Below are 20,763 nucleotides of genomic sequence, written 5' to 3'. Positions count from 1 at the left end.
CATTTTTGGTGATTGTTCTAATTTTACGATAAAATTACCTAGGGAGAAGACAGTCCTTGTAGAAGCCTGGGATACCTGTGTATAGAGACGTTTTTACGATGTGCTTGCCTTTCTAAATTAATACCTCAATTATACATCTTTAGTAATACAAAAGTTTACTAGCCACACACTTAAAATATAGTAACTAGAATTGCTCTACATGACAAGGTAGCTACTAGCCACGTGCGACTTATTAAATGTTAAATAGTTAATATTAAATAATATTAAAAATGCAATTCCTCAGGCACCCTAGCCACATTGCATGTGCTCAACAGACACACTTGGCTAGTGGCTACTCTTTTGAATAAAAAAGACATAGAACATTTCCACCATCACAGAAAGTTCTACTGGATAACACTGAACTAGATTTTCGTGTATCAACACACTTTGAAAGAGTACTAATTTAAAAATGTTTACTCAACAGAACAAATTTGGAAAATACAAAAAGAAAAATGTCCAAAAGATTTCAGTTAGAGACCACGAGGCTTGAAACACCATGGGAAATGATAGCTATTCATAAAATAGCCATGACTAGAAATGTTTAAAAAAAATAGAGTTTCTGAAAAATAAGATTAATGCAGAGAAGCTATTTAAAAATAATCTGATTTAAAAGAGGCATCATGGAAATATAAATGTCAAGTAAGAGTGTTCAACTAATAAAAAACAATGGAATCAGTCTCCTTATCATACCAAAGTTATAATTCTTTAAAAACCAATAGCTTAAACAATTCTTAGAAAATAATTGCTAACTGGATGGAAGGTTTAGTGTTTGGGAACTCTAATTGTTCTTTCTTGGCTCTTTTTTTGTTTGTTTGTTTTGTTTTGTTTTGCGGTATGCGGGCCTCTCACAGCTGCGGCCTCTCCCATTGAGGAGCACAGGCTCCAGACGCGCAGGCTCCAGACGCGCAGGCCCAGCGGCCATGGCTCACGGGCCCAGCCGCTCTGCGGCACGTGGGATCTTCCCGGACCGGTGCACGAACCCGTGTCCCCTGCATCGGCAGGCGGACTCTCAACCACTGCGCCACCAGGGAAGCCCAGTTGGCTCTTTGTAATGATGTCTCTTTTCCAGCTCTGGCTCTGGTTTCTTCTGACCTAGCCAGAAGATCCAAAGACTACTTCAAATGTTTGATTCTTCATTTCTCTAAGTATTGGAACACTGCTTCTCTCAGTAACTATGTATAGTACAGTATCGCATTTAAAGCATTCTTCCAAATTTATATGATGAGCACCACCCAGATAATTAGGATGACTATAAAGAATTCACTCTTAGACTACTTCACTATGGACTAAAAGAGGCTTCTTCAAAAAAATAATCAATATTCCCGTATGATCAGACTATAGGCACATATTCAGTTCTGCCTTTCTAAAAGTGAAGGATAATATGGAGCTAGTCATTAGGATGAAGTGTTTCTCAGAAAAATTATCTGAAATCAGGAATCCACTTTTAAGAGATTAAACTGAAATAGAGATTTCCTTTCTCCATGGTCCTAGGAATTAAACTTGATGAGATCCAGCACTTTGAAACTTTTTGAAAATGTTGTGGGACAAGTCACCACATTTGAAGCATGACCTCAAACACGTCAGTTGGAACAAAACAGTCTGTTTTAAACACAGCTTTCAGGAATTGGAAGACATGTCAACTTCAGATGCAACACTTACACTTCTTGATACTGTACACGAATGCAATCCTGACCTGTCAAAAGAATACTGAATGACTACAGATAAATTCTCCAGCACTAGAAGAGTTATGCCAACCTTTTCAATGTGTGAAAAACAGAATTAAGTCTTTAGTACTGCACATGAAAAAGAAGTCCAATTGTTTTAGGTTATACTTGAGTATTCAGTGTTTACCTCAAAAATTTCCATGAACTCTCACGGTAGGGAGTCCAGCCCAATCGTTGTGAATCCTTCTTTGGGGAGCAGTTTATAGCCACTCTAAAGCATTGAGAGTATCCCAACCCAAAAGTCAAGACTGTATAAAGGTGCTTGCTAGCAGGGATTTTGGAGTCAGGATGCCTGCACTTGAATCCTAACTTGCCCATATTTGGACTCTTGAGTTTGTACTAACTCATCTGCAAAATATTGATAGAAATTGCAAATTTCTATAAAGTTATAGTACGACAAAAACTAGAGGATCCATGTAAAACCATTAGCACAATTACTAATACATAGTAAATACTAACACATAATATCTAATATTCGTATTATTGCTAAAATACCCTACTTAGACCTTTGCTTTTGTTATTCCCTCCATCCTCATTTCTTTTAAGAGCCCATACTCATCCTTAAGTAGTTCATTCAAGACTCACTATCAGCAAGCCCTCTATGAGACTCCCAGCTAGATTAGGTGTCCCTCTCCAAGGCTCCTATAATTCCCTGGCATAACTTTATTACTGTACCCTTCACATTGTAATGTGCATGTGTGTGTGAGTGTGTGTGTGTGTGTGTGTGTGTGTGTGTGTGTGTGTGTGTGTGTGTGTATTGTGAGAGAGAGAGACTACACTGCGGCACATGCCTTCAAGGCAGAAACTATGCCTCATTCATCTTTGTATCCCTAACACTTAACAAGAGCATGCCCAGAGTAGGAATGCAAATATTTTCTGAATAAATGAAAGAATAGAATTTTGATATTTTCTAATAGCTACTGAAACAGAACATTTTAATATTCTTGCAACCAAAGCTGAACTAAACTGATGTTTTATTGAGTTTGCTTCCTTGTTTTCAATATGAATTCTTAGTGCTACATATTGAAAATCATTATCTCCAAGCTGAGATAATTTCCCTTTATAAACAGTATACTGCATATTTTAATCAAAACCAACATAAAAATCAGCACAATAATGTATTCAATGCCCAGAGTGCTGGATCAAATTAAGTTAGATACAGTTCCTGACCTCTAAAAGTTTTTAATACAAGAGAGAAAGTACAAGATAAATAAACATAGATGCCTCTCAAATATATTCTGTATGTATGTATGTGTACATATCTATGTACATAGCTACAATATACATAATAGAAATGTAGAGAAGTGAAATGCACAATAACAGGCCATAGTGTTTACCTAACAAGCATAGTTTCCTTGGAAATCTTCACCACATTAATGATTTTTATAAATTTTTCATCATAGGAATGGCTTTCAGTCAAGTCCTAATTAATTTTTAGTAAACTATGAAACCATTCTAAGATGCTCATTATAACCTGAATGTATGTTGTCTCTAAATTTTAAGTTACATGAAAATGTCTTTATAAATATTTACTTTGTAATCATACCTGTTTATTTTTTAAGGCACTAATAATCTAGTGATTTTATAAATCAGAGATAACGTAATAAGTTACTTCCAGGAAGAAACAGAGATGAAGATTGTTGAAAATATTGTTTGTCCATTTATCAAGTGTAAGCTGGCATCATTTTCTGACTTATATATGTTCATTACCACTGACATACTAATAAGCAAGTCAGATGAAAGTCTACAACTAACTTTTTTTTTTTTTTTTTGCCGTACACGGGCCTCTCACTGTTGTGGCCTCTCCCGTTGCGGGGCACAGGCTCCGCATGCGCAGGCTCAGCGGCCATGGCTCACGGGCCCAGCCGCTCCGCGGCATGTGGGATCTTCCCGGACCGGGGCATGAACCCGTGTTCCCTGCATCGGCAGGCGGACTCTCAACCACTGCACCACCAGGGAAGGGAAGCCCCTACAACTAACTTCTTGTAGCCAATATAAAGTCTATTTCTAAAGTAGTGACACAATCAATCCTCTCTGCTGTACTGAATGTGTATTTTATCCAGTCATGTATCATTTCAAAGATGCTTGGATAACTTCAAACAGAAGATGTTAGAAAACATCCTAGAGGTTCTTTTTCCCTCTGCAATAAGATAAAATAAACAAGGCTCCACAACCTGCCCACCTTTTCACTAAACTATTTTAGAATGACTGTGTTAAGGATTAGGTTTCGTCTTGAATGACTTCAATTAGGAACGATGCAAATCACAAACAACACATGCTAGAACAGTCTATTATAATAGTCTTTCTAAATACACTTCAAGAGCAGGAAATCTAGTTTTGTCATTGCTGGTCTTGACACACTTTGAACCAAGCCTTTTTCTACAGCATTTCTACCTCTAGAAAAGCAGTTTACAGTCCTACTACTAGTTACTTGACAAATATAAATAATTTCTAGACTTACGTGTTTCTGAGGATAGTGTACATGTTTTGGAGACAGAACTAATCAATTCTTTCTAAGTCACATTTTGTTTACCTGTGAAATAAAAGCAAAGCCTATATTGCAGAATCACATGTTATAAGAAACAATGTATGTAAAGCAGAGATTAGTGTAGTGCCTGACCCAGGGTAATTACTCATAAAATGAGAGCTCCTGTTATAATGATGATGATGACCATGATCATCATCATCTCCATTTTTTATGTCATGGAATTAATCTGATCAAATAAGGAGGAACAGGAAAGCTGCATGTCTGACCCTTTTCCTCTCTCCATCCCAGTTATCTTAATAGGCTCATTATTAATGATCTTCCTAGGGAGTGATGGGAAAAATCATCAGAAACCTGAATGAACCTCAGCCTCTGGTCAAACAGAACCAGACTAGCCTGTGGGTGCTAGAACAATTCAATTAGGATTTTTTAATATACTCTCTCCTTCTCTTCTCCCTTCCCTACTGGATTTTAAATGTCTGTTTGCACTGGGTAGATGCTTTCAGGTACAATGATATGGATAAACACTTCCATTGATGAGAAGGACTCCTACATAGCTTTTCCAGAAGAACATTGTCTATTGTGTGTTCTGTTTCATTTTTATAATACAATTAAACAGATGCATGGAGAAATCTGAGCCATGTAGCTAGGTTAACATTCAAACAATGCACTTTTATTAGCTCACAGAATGAAATTTCGCAAGGATTTTAAAAATCTGATAGAATTTATGCTCAAGTAGTAAACAGTATAAGGAAAGAGAAGAAAGAAAGGTTTTATAGCACTTCAAGTAAAAATAAAAGACCTGTTATTTTACCGCAAGATCGGTAGAAGTCACTGCATTTAGGCCCTATTCAGAGATACACAGTATTAGTGTCACTGTAGGTCATGACCTCAATGTACTTTCTTCCAGTCAGATCAACTTCAGATATCTGAGATCAAGGCAATGAGGGGAGTCCAGAAATCACACTACATGACAAAGTTTGAATGACTTAAGAAAGTCACCCTAGCAGAGAAAAGCCTAAGGAGGGCCATGATATCTCTCTTCAAGTACAGCCCTGGAAAAGATGTGAAAAAGAAAACATTCTGTTCTGTCGCTAAAACCTAATCTGGATAAACCAGTGATAGAGAAAAGTGTTCCATGTCAGCTCAACGTTTTAAAACTTGATAAAAACGTGAGTTGTGCTGCCTTAAACTTCCAATTACACAGATTATTCAGAAAAGTTCATAGAAGGCCATATAAATATAGAGAATACATTAGAAAGAGGGGCTTTCAACTGGTAGAAGTTTGAGCCAGGTGATCTACAAGAAGTTTTTAGTTTCAAGATTCTATGATTCTAAGAATATAAAGAACTACTGTTTGAAAAATCTCACTTAAATGTCTGTATCTATGAACATGTTACTGAATTTATGTAAGTCTCATGGAGTATGATGGCTTAAGCAAATAACATGAAATCAAATGGGATTTGGATATCGCTGCAAATAAGTAAAAGTTAATTAGAACAAAGGAAGCAAAAGCACTAAGAAAATTGAGAGGTAATATTTAAATTAATTGCTTTCTTATTATAGAAATGGGTCTTTCAAAATATAGAACACGTAAAGACTTAATATATTTCAGTGTACTTATCTCTGAATCAACATATTTATATTAAAGAGCAAATATTATAATATTTTCAATGGTAATACTAAACTATTTATAAATTGATGTTTTGAATCATTTGAAACTACAATGGATATAGGCACTCTTAAACCATTTGGAAAAAAGCAAATACCAATTATATTTTACCCACAAAAAAATTAAGAGAAAACCAACAGCTACAGAACTCAAAAGTTAGCTCACATGCATCCTAGCCATTCTTTCCTATTTACTAGGACAGGCCTCAAAGGAGGAAAGGAGGCCCCGATAGGAGAATAACCCTGTTCAAATATCCTTGTAATTTCATTTGCTCCACAGTCTCTAACTTGACTACAAGAATTGATGATTGACTCTTGTTCTTTCCAACCCAGGCAAACAATCACTCATTTCAGAGCGTTAAAAAGTTCTTCACACATCTTATACAGTGCAAACACAAATATATCTTTAAACTGCATCCAGGCTCTGTAGAGTCAGCCAGTGAGAAGAGCCAGGATTTAAAATTCCAGTTCTGCATAGAAATTATTCTTTCATACTTATATCTTTTCTTCATAGTGCCAAGCATATATTGTCTGGCACATAGGGATAGTCAATAAATTGAGTTAAATGAAATCTGGATTCTATGTTTATTTGTTAGGTTTTGCATATGACCGTGCATTTATTTTTCTGTTTTTCTGGGCATCATATTTTTTTCTGTTAAACAGTAATGTTCCAGCATGTTCAACTGAATGCAACACCTGATGTACAACAATTTCATAGATTATTAATAAATACCAATTCTAAGGTGATGGTGAGAGACAGTTACAGAGAACAATGTTATAGAGAGGTAAAGTCATATGTCATGTATCACAGATTATTTAGGGTGCTCAAGTGTTAAGACCATAAAACAAGATTCAAATGTCATCTAATTCAATCTCTATTCCATCCTCCTGCTAGAACTGTTTCTCTAATTTCACAAATATGAATTGAATTTTTTTGTATTCAGAAAGACATTTTTAATTTACTTTCATTTATTCCAAGGATATTTATTGATCACTTATGAGGGTCAAAACACATGAGAAAAGTAAAACATACACATATGAGAACAAATATAACTTATAAGTGAAGGTATTATTATTTGTGTGACAATAATTACTTTCAAATTAATTCAGAGCAGAATTTATTAAGATTTAAAACGTGACAAGTAATTCCAGATTTTTGTTCAGTCAACATTAGACAGATATTTGAATGCCAAAGGAATCTATGCACTGTGCCCAGAATACACTCTGCATTTTTCTGCCACTGAGGCTGCTTATGCCACGTAACAAAAGCCTCCTCTATGCCCCACCATGGCTGACATCACTAATTGGCCATGCCATCCATTACTGGTGACCCTAGACATGCCTGAAAATTCTTCTCACCAGTCACACAGGAAACTTCTAAATTCTAATGGAGTTAGCATACAAGAAAAAAAATATACATATACACTTCCATAGCTCTTAGTACATGGGATAGTGAGTAACGTGCTAGCTAGACAATAGTCTATGTCTAATGGTTTTGCATTAGATTTGGAAATATTCTCTAAATGGCCATTTCTTACGCTGATTGTCTATAAAAGCCAAGGCCATAATATTTCCTGATGACATAAATCTGGAAATTTTTGTTGAAGCTCAGAACAATGGCCCAGGATAGATAGGTATAGCTATGAGCCAACAGCACAGAGATGAGAGAAATAATACAGAAATGTAGAGGATTTCTTTAGAAGGTTAAGGAAAGTGAATAAGGATTTTGAGAAGAGTTTTACAGAGGAATAAAATCAGCATGTCAAAACTCTAGACATTTATTTCATGTGTAATTTTTTAATGTACGTTGAGCTGAAGACTTTGCATCTGCGGGAATTTTATTTCTGTATGCAGATATTTGTGTGTCAGAGAATGTGTGTAGCTGAGAGAGAAGTAGCTACAAAGTATTATGAGTGATATAAGTACCTAAAGTGGGTTGGACACTTAACTCTACAGTAAAAAGGAAAAAAAAATCTTTATTAAGCATCCATGATCCACAAAGCAATGTTCTAGGCATTGTTATAAAACCTGCAGGAGAGATTTCAACTAAAGTCTGAGGTTCTCTGAAGAGAGAACTTTTGTCAGCAGGCATATTGAGGCACCTTAAATACAACAAGGCTACAGGTAGATCATTTTTGATCCAGGGATTGTTTTTCTTAATTGGTTCCTAGGGATACTGCAAATGAACAGAAATACAATATGAGCTCAGAAACAAATTATTAAAAATAAATTGCATGTGTAGCTCTTCAATAAAAGATTCTTCTAAATCAACTAAAATAAAAGTGAACAAAAATTATAGACCCAATTAAAATATATTCTGGATTAAAATTTTTAAATCCATTTTTTTAAATATTGCAGATTTCAGTAGCAGGTCAGAACTTTGAGGCACGGTGCGAGTGGTATTTGTCTGATGTTTCTGTCTGGCTCCAATCTTTGGTAGAAGCCTAAGATTCTTTTACTGGGGTACCTGATCAGGATCATGAATTTCTGTTGAATATTCTCTGATTTTCTCCTAGAAGAACTTCATATCCAAATTCAGACTTGTTTCTCAAACATGTTCTATTGGTTTTGGTTACAGCTTCCTATTTTAACTAAAAGAATTTGCTTGATTTTTTTAAATAACAGTTCTAGCTGTGTGAACTAAAACATGTTTCTGAAGGAGAGGCCGTATTTTGGTTTGCTCCCATTTTATTGAATAATTATTTAACTTATTTTCATTGATCATTCTTGACAACGGGAATGAAAATGTGGCAAAGCAAGGACAGCCCATGCATGGTATGAAAAAATATCACTGCTATGTCTATGGAGGTGGTGCCTGCCAGAAAGTATGGGCCCAATAAATCTAGACTCTTCCTTGCCCTATTGTAAGTCAGATTATCTCCTTACACACATACACATTCATTCATTCATTTCATATTCTCCCTCCCTCTCCTTCCCTCCTTCCCTTTTTCTCTCTCCCCAAATATATTTTGTTCAGCAAAAGTGGCATTACAGAGGGTTGATAAAACTGTCTTTCCCATTTATCTGACTTGGAATAAACCTGCATCATCTAACTAATCTCACTTCAAACCAAGATTTCGAAATGTCATGGCAGGTCTCTTGATCTTGACACTAAGAGACATTTAAGTTTCCATGAGATTACATTTATCAGGACTTTTATGACTGAATCATAACTTTTGACCAAAAGTTTCCTACTTTTACCAAAGTTAATAACCAGAAATCCTGTAGCCACAGCTAATCAGACAGCATCCTTCAAGGCAGGAAGTGAATTTCAATTCCTGGCCATAGGAATCTTCAATCAACCTTTCCCAAGACCCTTCTTTGCACCTAGACCTCACGGGAAAACGTTCATTACATACTTCCCTATATTTACCAGGAAAGACTATGAAGTCATTTTGGACAGGCTAGCAGCCATGAAAAGCCAATTAAAAAGCTCAACATCAAATCAGCCATTCTGTGGATTTTTACACAAAACTTCCCTTATGCTCAATTATAATCTAAGAATGCACTAGTAATTTGTTTTCTATATTTAGGTCCTCCACAGTTGAAATCCCTGACATGTGATTAAAAATTATCCTCTTTGAAAAGTAAATCCTTTTGAATCAATTTTCTGCTTGTATAGAAGAAAAAAAAAGAGGAAAAAGAGAAAAAAATATACTCTAAGAAAATTCTGGTCTCATGAGATTTAGATTGACTTTACGCTGGGTGCTGTCTTGGCTTCTCATAAGCTTTTCCCTAACTCACAGACCCCGATCTAAGACTCCATATTCCTTATGTTCATTATGATCAGTTGGCCAGTTAGCTTCTGCCCCCACTGAGGAAAGCTCAGCCCACCCATGCCTGACAGTTTAGGAAATCAGTAAGTTTAAAAGCTCACAATCCCCAACTCCCGAAAGGAAGCAGCTGTATCGTCTTTATTCTAGTTGCTCTGCAGAAGAGTAGTACTAATGTCCATTATCCACATCACCTTGTTCCTTGGCACAAGATAAGATAGGGCTTTTGCAAAAAAGAATCCATTTATCACCTACACTGAAGATTATTCAATTTCTATCTATCTTCCTACATATATATTCATTAGGTAATATTAAAAACTAGCACTTTTGCTACTTCGTCTAGATCATTGTTTTGGTTTTGGTTTTTTTTCATCTCCAGCTCTAGTTTTTATTGTCCCTCACAGGTCTCTCTCAATGCAAATTCCACAGCCCAAATCCCAGCCAGAAGGAATGACAAATAATTAAGGACAAAAGATGAAAATAATTCACATGAGACTGTATGATGAACTTTGCATACTCACGAACATATGCCAACTATCTGTTATCAAGGAAATGGAATAAAGCTCTTCAGACCAATGAAAAGTTAGTTTTCTCTTAAGAGAGAAAGGTGGAATATGTATATAATGCCTAAGGGATGTCAAGTACTTGCCATAGGAGGCCAGTACAATAAACAAACAAGTACCAAAGTGTCATTTTTCAGTGTTCCCTTATTTACAGACAAATTACAAAATTATATAGAAATTAAACCCACTTGCATATTAGAAATGCACTTCAATTCACCCATGGATCAAAGAGTCATTGTTTTAAACAGTGTATTTTAACCTCCTTTCAAAAGATTACTAGCTCAAGATCAAAAATATTCCCAGATTAGAATATCAGAGCTATCCTCAACATACAATCTTCCAGATCACTGGAAATTTTAAGAATCACTGGTTCTTAAAATTTTATGAGAGAAGTGAAAATGCAGTTGTCATGGTTCCCACCTCCAGACATTATTTCAATTGTTTTAGGTGGCTGCTAAGGGTCTACATTTTTGTAAGTGTCCCAGGTGGTCCTAATTCTGATGGCCTTTCCATCCACACTAAGAAACATCACCCAGAATTTTCTCAACTCTACAAATGAATCTTGTAATATAGAAACGATATCCCATCCCTACCATGCTCACAACTCTCTAATGTCTATTATGTCTCAAATGAAACCAAAGATCTTTGTTGTGGTCCACAATGTCCTACATCATCTCATCCCAACAACCTTTCAGACAGTATTTGCTACGAAGCCCCTCCCCTGCTTTACTTCAATTACAGTGGCCTTAGGGAGAATACACCTTGTGGTCTTGGTACTTTTCTCTCTTCTTCTAAACTCTTCATCCAGATATTCACAGGACTCCCTTCATCCCTTCAGAAAGCCATCAGCTCAGATATTCCCCTAGGAAAGGCTTTGTCTGTCCCCTATACAAAACAGCACACTTCTTACCCTGATTTATTTTATTAATAGCACCCACCACTGCCTGGAATTATATATCTGTGTTCACTTTCTGCCTCTCCTACTAGAATACACAGTTCTTAAGGTCTGGAAGTTAGCAGTTATGCTTACTGCCATGGTCAATGACAGGCAGTAAATGATCAACCAAAGTCTGTTAAATGGAATTGAACACTATGAGTCACATTTTGATTTCCTAAGAGCATAAGTTACTGGTGAGACTTTGGGTTTCCCAAAGCACTATTACTGGTATTTTTAAAAGTGAGGAAAGTGAGGAAGATGGAAGAATCAGGCCCACATAAGAGCAAAAAAGACAAGACCTTTTACTTTTAGAACAAAACCTTCCCATTCTATTTGACATTATTTCAACTGTCTTCCTACTCTTTTACATTATTTTTTCTCATTATTAACTTCTGATAACTCACTTATTCTCCGCACACTTTTTATGATTATGATCTTCTTTACATAACAGACTTGTCAAAACTTCCAACGCAAAATGGATTGCACCATGCCAGGATAGGTATCTACATGTATACTTACATTTTGTAAAACTGCCTTTTAATCGCTTAGAATGAAAACTTCTTCCTGAACAGAGAATACATTTATCTCATGTGTCATTTACAGACAATAGTTCTCTATTTTTAAACAATTCCATTCTATGCAGAAATGAGTGCACCTGAATAAAGGAAAAAAGTGCCAATTTGTGTTTACTGGGTAAGAAAGAGAACACCTTTCTAGTGACTGTCACCCAGGTATCTTTTTGACCCATGTGTCACTTGGGCTACTCGTATTTAGATAGGGGACTGAACTTGAAAGAGAAGGCAGTACATTTCTGTGCAGATTCACTTACATTATAACATATCTCCATATGCTTCCCAGAGGCACCTGCAATCTACCCAGCCTTCACCAGAAAGCAAACTGATTAAGGAAATAGCCATCGACAGCCATTAATTCTAACCTTTGCAGAGAAGAATGAGTTACAGCCCTCCCTAGTTAAAAGAGAAAAATAAAAAGGATGGATTGTAGTGCATTCAAAGACAAAGTGTTCAAATAAAAAAAAACCTTGAAATTTGTTAACATTGAACAAAGCATGTGATTAGATTAGTCGATTCTTGCTAATGTTGAGATGGCACTGGTCCATGGCTAAGGAGCTCTCCATGGTGTGCATGTATCATCTCACAGCATGACCAGCAACACAGTAACCAGGTAATAAGTCTCCAAAAGGTATAGACCCAAACCTCAAAAGCCTTTCCATGTAGTTAGGCAGGCAAGAAGTAAAACCATAAATTATATAAAAAAATAGCACTTACTAATGTCAAGTGTAATTCCAACTATAGAAGATGTAGGCTTGGGAGGTTGAGAAGGCTTCATGGAGAAGGTCAGTGTAAAGACTGGCTCTCAAAGGAGAAAATTAAAGGGCAAAAAAATCCAGTGGAATCTACTAATGCAAGGAGATATGCAAATGTACACAGAAATGTGTAGAGATGGTGTTTCACCCTGGGTTTCTTTTCAATACCAGATCATAACTCACACCGTCAAATCTATCTGCTGAAGTTAGTGGGAGAACAATGCCTATTTCTATATATATATACTCATGCTCGGAAAACAATATAAGACACATGGAGAGTAGGGAAATAAAAGAGTGAAATCATTTTTACAGCTCTGCAGGAAGAATCATACCTCCTTTTCAGGGAAAGTTCTTTTCACCTTTCCCCTTCTTTCAATGAAAGAGAAGTTAAATTGTACAGTTTTTAACAATCTACAGGCCAACTCCTTTATAGATAATTCAGACAAAGTAACTGATTTATTTTCTTCTCCATCAGGCCAGGTAAAATTTCACCATTAAGTAGTTTTCCCCCAAATGACCTAAGAGTTCACCAGATGAGAAACACAGGGTTGCGTTATATCAACTGGGCACCTCATGATAAACTCCAGTACTGTATGAATAAATGCAGAGGTAGCAGTGATACTGAGGGATGTGGAAAGAGTGAGTCACAGAGAGTAGAACTAGGAGAGAAATGCATTAAAATAATAGAATAAAGAACATACTTATTCCTTTCTTATCCCTGAGCATCTGCAGTAACCCCCAGCTAATTAGTACTGCACATTTCTAGATAATGTTTTAAGGTCTTCAGGGGAAAAAAAAGAGTAGAAAATTGAAATTTCAAAAAGCACTACTGATATTTAATTGTGTAACTATGGGCAGGCCAAAAACAATTGTGTATGTGTAAAATGACGGATTTTAAATAGACAACAGCTAAGTTTCCTTCCACCAGGAATTCAGAAATTAGGGAATAAGAAATTTGAACTTCATGAACTCGTTTTCAAAGTTGAGTATAATTGGGAGAAAAGTTTAGACAAATACATGACATCAGAATTAAATGAAGTAATTATACAAATAAAATATATATAAGATCAAGTCTATCTGTACTCTAAAGGGAAATCCTGAAAAGAAAAAAAAAAATCATAACAGACCCACTGAAAATTAGAAACCGGGCCCTTTTCTAGGATGCCGTGCCAGGAGAACACATCTCATCTCCTTCTGACATACCTCTGTCTTGCAACCAAGCAAAGGCTTATAGAAAAAGACATAGAAAGCTGGGTGAATACACACTTTCAAAAAATACATACGTCACATCAAATATTATCTCTAATTCAAATGGTGACTAAAACAAAATGAAGACACTTAAGATTTGGTTCCCTGTAATGCTAAAGGAGGAATACATATCACATTTTCTACATCTCTTTAAAAGTTCATTTTCAGCTCTCATCAATTAACATGCTCTATAAAGAACTCTGTAAAAAATGTGGTATAGTATGCCAAAAGAAAAATGGATGTTACTCATGGAATGGCTCTTCACCCAAAAGATAAATTTTGGTCCCCCTGCCGCGCCCCCGGCCCGGCACCTCGTGAAGATGTATTTGATTAACACGTTAGCAATATTCATGCATAGGTGCTGGCACAGGAGAAACTATAATTCCACCCATTTTCAGTATTGCTGGGTAAACCAGAAGTCTCTACATAAATGATTCCACAAGATACACTCCCAACATTCCCTAAAGCCATGTAGTCAGAATAGTGATGAATAGAAGGAAGATATTTCAAAGTTTCTTCTTCTTTTTAATAATATATACTTTATAACATGTACTATATAAAGTATATAACATATACAACACAGTTAATATATGTATATGTTGTATGGGATATATAGCATACTTGTATGTTATATGAAATAGAACATATATGACATACATATGACATATTTTATATAAATATATAATCCCCCTACAATTATGCCATTCTAAAAAGAGGAATTTTCCTCATACATTGTTAGGAAAATTACAGTAAAAGTATTTTGCTTTTTTGTTTCTTAAAATAGCAATTTACCAACTATATCAAAATTAAAATATTATAGATTTAGTTTTGATAGTCTTATAAATAGACAACTACACTAAGTTTTCTAGGAGCATAGTCGTAATTCTACCATATTTGTTTCTGATGAATGTACACTATAAATGAAATTTTTGTTTTCCCAGGTTTGCAGGGAAACCAAGAATGCAGGTATTGCCTAAAATAATAGCTCCCCAAATATTTAATGTGCCACCTGGTACCTCTTCTAATTCACAAGTCATGAGCCTAAGGTTCAATGGTAAACTGAACCTAAATATATGTTTGTAAAATCGTTTTTGATTACGGGTGAATGTTTGGAAATTTCCTAAATTTGACACCATTTAAGTACTACCACCTAAATGAAAAATAACAACAGGATGTTACTGCCCAGAGGTCATTAAGACAAAAGAGGACTTCCAGGTTCTTATTCTCCCAAGGCAGTTGAGGGTAGTAACTAGAGGTTACATTGCAGAAAAGAGGGAGGCCGGAAGTAAAAGGGTCATCAGGGCCCAGTGCAGGTCAACAAGTATGCTCAGAAAGAAAGGACTGAATGGAGGAAGAAATATACAGGGCCACCCAATTTAAACATTGTTTTAAAAAAACCTTTCTGACATTCTTTCATGGATTTCTAAAATTGTGCTCTTGATGTTTCATACTTTAATTAATAGGAAATGGGTAGACTTCAAATTATATTTTAAAGCATTCACTTTACTAGCAAATTAAATAATTACGTAACGAGCATGGTTAAAATATGGAATAATGATATATATGCTATTTCAAGGAGCACAAAAATGATTAGATGAATACACAATAGACCCACTCATTTCTTCAGACCGAAAAACCAACTGAATATTGTCTAAAATGACCTGAGAGGTAGCAGATAATTCTGCCAGTCCTGAATTACAAAATTCTTGGCCCTTTCTTTTCATGTAGATAATGTCTGTATGAGCTGGAACTTTCAAACACCACTGTCTAGGATTGCATTTTCACTTCTATTATCATTAATTGATGAATATTAGCTCCATTAAAAATAACAGCCACATAAAAAGAGTTCATTGACTGTAATGGGAAATTCCTGGTCATCTATCGGACATGGATTGATTTTAGCTGCAACTACTGAGTATTTTCCAAAAAGTTTGTATCTTACACTTCATCGTATAAGACTACAGTGTAAAAAATAAATTCAAGCAATGGCTTTTGTTAATACTTTCTATTCTTAAATGAAGCTATTGAGTCACAATGCAACCAAAGTTAAGACACCAAAAAGGCAGGATTTTTTTTAATCTATTTTTTCAGAAAAGTATAATACATTTAAAATATATTTTGATGAGAAACAGAAGACATTTTTGAGAAAACTTTGCTACATTATAAAGCATATGCTTTGTTAAATGTTTGTATATATTCTCCGATAAATGGGTTGTATCTTGATTGCAACATTTCTACATCTTTAAAGCATGACTGCTATATTACACCAGGATCATTAATTACCTTAATTTCCTGAAAATTAAAATTTTCATCTATAGTGGAACTTAAGTCTTAGAAGTAACTCCCATTTTACTTCCAAGTTCTGAGAAAGTGTGTGTATTTAATTTTTCTTACATACTAACATTCAGAACACGTGAACTAAAACCATTTCATAGATTTTACTCAGGTATTGTGATTTAGTTTCTTAATTCATTTCAAAAAGCAGATGCTTCTAAGCATTTTATTTATATAATAAAAATTGTCATCAGTGGTTAACAATTCCTCATCTTTTCCTGAAAACAAAAATAGATTTCATAATAAAATAAAAATTTGAAAGTCATTTCAGAAAACAAGTTTTAAAATAATACTAACTTCTCAAGTCTAGAATAGAAATTTCTAGCCAGATGAAATTAGCATCTCATCAACATTCATTGTAACAATGCTTAAATTCAATCAGGTAGAGGGCATATAGTATTAAAATGACTTACTGATACTTCATGAAAAACACTGTCACAGACACCTAATTTTTAAAAATATATTTCCTTTTAATACTTCTTTCATTTCCTCTTATCATAGAGTCCTCTTTTTATTCATAGGTACTTTTAATTTGAAGTCCTGATAGTGATTTATACTATCCAACTGTCCTTAATAAAGACTTCAAATGACATAAAGACAACAAGACACAAACCTCTTGGTTACAACTAAGCACCTGCACTGCTAAGGTATTCTGCATGTTCTTCAAAATGTGTCACAAAATTACCAACAGGATAAAAGGCAAATATAAACAGTAGGTTATAGAATTTTCACTGATTCATTTTTGAAAATCCACTATTAGGCCTTCAAAAATATGTGAGACTAAATCAAAATCATAAGTCATTATATTTTACTTTAACATAATTTCTTGACTTAGCCCAAAATTCTCCACATATAAAATATTCCATTAGTTAGCCATAGGACAACATGAGAATTCTGTTCAACACAATATGTCTAATAAAATTAAGTTGACTTTAACCACATTGTCATTTAAAGAAGGCAATTAAATTAGGCTGAAACACAAAATTTAAAAAGCAGCCTTGGGAATAACTTTTTCTATTACAGCCATTACCAAATCCTATTGAACTGATTAACCATGCAAGAAAAGCAGCATAAAGCTGAAGAAAGGGCACTAACATCACTACTTGGCTTATCTAAGAACTCATAAAAGTAAAAGGCTCTTACCATTTTACTTTACTATATACTCTAATATATAAATGCTGCTACTTTTCTGCAGTTTAACATTATTAGTAATGTCATATCTTTCTTCAATCATCTAAAAATCTTAATTCTAGCTTAAATTTTATTTTAAAGAACAATATTAATTCAGAATATGTCCCTTTGGTGGCAAAACACGATTACCACCAAATAAAATAATAAAGAAAAGAATTCTAAAAGGAAATTGGGGCCCAAAATTCTCTAATGCAACCAGCCCTTGGTGACCATCAATCTCATCAGATACTGCTCTGCCCTCTGTGTATTTAATGAATATGCGCCCATTGCCTGATGGGATCTGTAGTTTCTTAAAAAAAGTGTGGTAAGAGTCACTTGCTTCTTTATTTGAAACTATGAACGCAGAAACTTAAATATGTTGCAAATATCATTCCACTGCATTTTGTAGAGTTGATCAGTTTCAGCCCTGATATTCTAAAACACTGCATAACTTATCAGCCATAATGAAAATGCATATATATGAATATGTGCATACACATTACAAAATCCTTTGATAATATCTATAATCTATGTCTTAAAATGCTGTAAAATGAGAATTATGGTTCTGAGAGGGAAAATGCATGCCAGAAGTATTCACATGAAAATAATATTTCAAATATACGTGGAAACTTTTCAGTTCAATACACTGAAGCACTTTCTAGGCATTTCAATATACACTGTGTATTTTCATACCTTTACTTGAACACAAATTTTGTGTTTTTCATTATCATTATATTTTTATGTCTTCATACATATAATATTGATGATCTTTATATTCAGGAATTCCTAAATTTCTTTCTGGATTTATCACTTTCAGGCATCAATACTCAACACTGGCCAGCAACTTCCTAAATACTTCAATCACTACATCATACTCATATCATAGATCAAAAGAGTTCTTCAGAACCATTTAGATAATATTTTCCTGAACCCATTTAAGAAAGAGAAAGATTATTTGCTCTTAGTAAGTATATAACTTAAATGGGTGCACAACCACCACACACATATACCACCTCCATCCCATTTCCCTTGATGGCACCTACCCTAGTGTTGTCATGGTGACGATGGTGTACCAGAAGGCAGCAGGGATGCTGGTGAACTTGCTAGCGGAAGACCCCTTCTCTGCGTAGAACATAACCGTAGCGAAGATGATGATAGCCATGGTGAGCGAGAAGAGCAAGAAGCCCAATTCAGAGGCACAGCTCTTCAGTGTGTACCCCAGGATGCGCAGGCCTTGAGAGTGGCGGGAAAACTTAAAGATCCGGAAGACCCGGAAGACGCGGAGTGTGACAAAGGCTCCACTGACATCCTCATTGTCTGTCATCACCAGCCCAATGTAATAAGGCAGGATGGCCACCACATCGATGATACTCATGACGCTACGCACAAAACGGTAACGACTAGGAGCTGCTGCCAGGCGAAGCAAGTACTCAACTGTGAAGATCATGACACAGGCTGTATCCAAGCAAAAGAAGGCCACGGCGTACCGCTCCCCACAGGGCAGTTCTTTAATGTGACCTGGGCTAGACCCACAGGGCACTGTTTCTACCACATTAGCGATGACTGAGACGGCAATGAAGAAGCCGGTAACATAGTAGAACACCAGGGCCATTGTGCTGGTGTGAGGGTTCTCAAAAGCCCGCCAGACCCTCTGCCGAGCCGTCATAGTGGGCAGCGCGCTCTCTCCGGTGTTGTCGGTATCAACATCGTCCTGAAGACGCTCCGCGTTCTCTCGCCGGCGATCCTTGTACTCCTCATAACAGCAGTCGCCAATAATTTCTGGGATGAGGCCAAAGAAGGCTAATTCTTCATCATAAGCGGAGATGCACTCATGGCGAGGGTAGTGGAGTTTCCCAGTGCGGTAGAAATTCAGGATGTGGCGGAAGATGTCTGGGTCACGGTCAAAAAAATACTGCTGAGTCTCTGGATGGTAGAAAAAGTCCCTCTCCGAACTGCCCAGCAGAGTGTCTGGGTACCGTTCCAGGGTGTCCTGCCATGTCTGGAAACGAGTGCCACTCACATTCAGCACAATTAGAGCATCCTGAGTCCTTTTCCTCTCCTGCCTCGGGGGAGCTGGCATGGGCCCCGAGGCCACAGGCATCCACCCAATGGCCGCTGCCCTTGCAAAGGGCAGCCACGCTGCTACCCCCGCAGCCATGGTTCCTTCAAGTGCAGGCCAGAAGGGCAACCAAGTCTCTACAATGGGTCACTCAAAGTAGCCACAATCACCCACTTCCTCCCGTCAAACAAATACTACTGGTCCAGAGGTATCAGCCTTACTCCAAGGTAGGGCTCCTGGTGAAGTCACAGTTCTCAGAGGGCAAGTTTCCCTCAAAGACAGGTATTTGGAGTAACGGGGGGAAAATACAATGTCCTAACAATCACACCCAACAAAACCTAATCAAACCTCTTCCTGCAGTCGGACCAGGCTAGCCCCGGCACAAATAAGTACACAGGTGACTTTCGATGCCTCAATTTCTTCAAACAGGTGTCTTTGATTTCTCCCTTAACACAGTCTGGAGTGTGTGTCGTGCAGGATAGAGGAGACGAAGGACAGACACTCAGTGGTATTCTTTTGAAGAATTAGGGAACCCTTCCACCTTCCTTTTCAGCTCTTTCAAACCTTCCCTTTTCAAGTGGCCCTTCCCGCCAAAGGAATCTCAAGAAGGAGACCTGTTGTTGTAGCTTCCGAGGTTCGGTCACAGCCGCTGCCCCACGTCTCTTTGGGAGTCCGGTCGCCACCTCTACTCCTCGGGACGTATTTGCAGAGACGGAAGTGCTGTGCGTTGGACGCGGCTAGAGGGCATTAATATAGATCCTCCTCTCTCACGTCTACGAGCACCCGCCGTGTCTGCCAAAAGCATTCGCCCAATCTCCCCTTTACTCTCTTGTCAAGTTCAGCTCAGGTGCAGTGTGACAGCTACAGAGCCCGGGAGCTGGCAGCCGCCACTGCCGCCGCGGCAGCAACATCTGCTTCCGCGCACAACGCGCCTCGGCCGCGGTACATACCTGGCGAAGTGCGCGCCGGAGCTGAGTTGCGGAGACTTTCTCCTCGCGGTGCACCCGGAACGGGAAAAGCTGAGAAAGCAGCTCGCGAGCAGCCGAATCCGATGCGCCGAGGGAGCATAAATAAAGCTCAAGCGAGCTCTCCTCCCCCTTCCCCCATTCCTCCGTGCCTCCCTCCTCCTTTTCACCTTCCAAAAGCCAGGCGCAGGCGAGCCGAGCAGCAGCAACAAGTTCAAAAGGTGCGGGGGAGTCGAGAACGGAGGGGACTCGCTCCTGCCAACTTACTGCGCCGCGGCGGTTGCCGGGGCCCGAGCGGCGCGGTGCGGGGCTGCGGGGCTGCGGGGCTGCGGGGCGGCCGGGCGAGCGGTGGCGGCGGCGGCGGCGGCGGCGGCGGCGCGGCGGGGCCGGGGCCGGCGCGGGCAAACGCCGGAGCGCGGAGGCAAGAGGCGCTCAGCAGCGCGGGGGCGCGGGAGGGCTGCTTGCTGC

General features: G+C 37.5%; 1 protein-coding gene across 1 annotated transcript in view; it reads right to left on the bottom strand.

Moving 5' to 3' along the window:
- KCND2 (potassium voltage-gated channel subfamily D member 2) overlaps nucleotides 1–20,428 on the bottom strand; it is a 472,369-nt gene extending 451,941 nt beyond the window's left edge. Inside the window, exon 1 of the mRNA XM_019931038.3 lies at nucleotides 18,315–20,428. Within this exon, the coding sequence (XP_019786597.1) occupies nucleotides 18,315–19,429 (1,115 nt within the window). The 5' untranslated portion in view covers nucleotides 19,430–20,428. The remainder of the gene's footprint in view (nucleotides 1–18,314) is intronic.
- Nucleotides 20,429–20,763: the final 335 nt, after the last annotated feature.

The sequence above is a fragment of the Tursiops truncatus genome, chromosome 9 (assembly GCF_011762595.2).
Source record: "Tursiops truncatus isolate mTurTru1 chromosome 9, mTurTru1.mat.Y, whole genome shotgun sequence".
Classification (NCBI taxonomy): Eukaryota; Metazoa; Chordata; class Mammalia; order Artiodactyla; family Delphinidae; genus Tursiops; species Tursiops truncatus.
The sequence above is the reverse complement of the archived record's forward strand: the minus strand, read 5'-3'. Positions and strand labels throughout refer to the sequence as shown.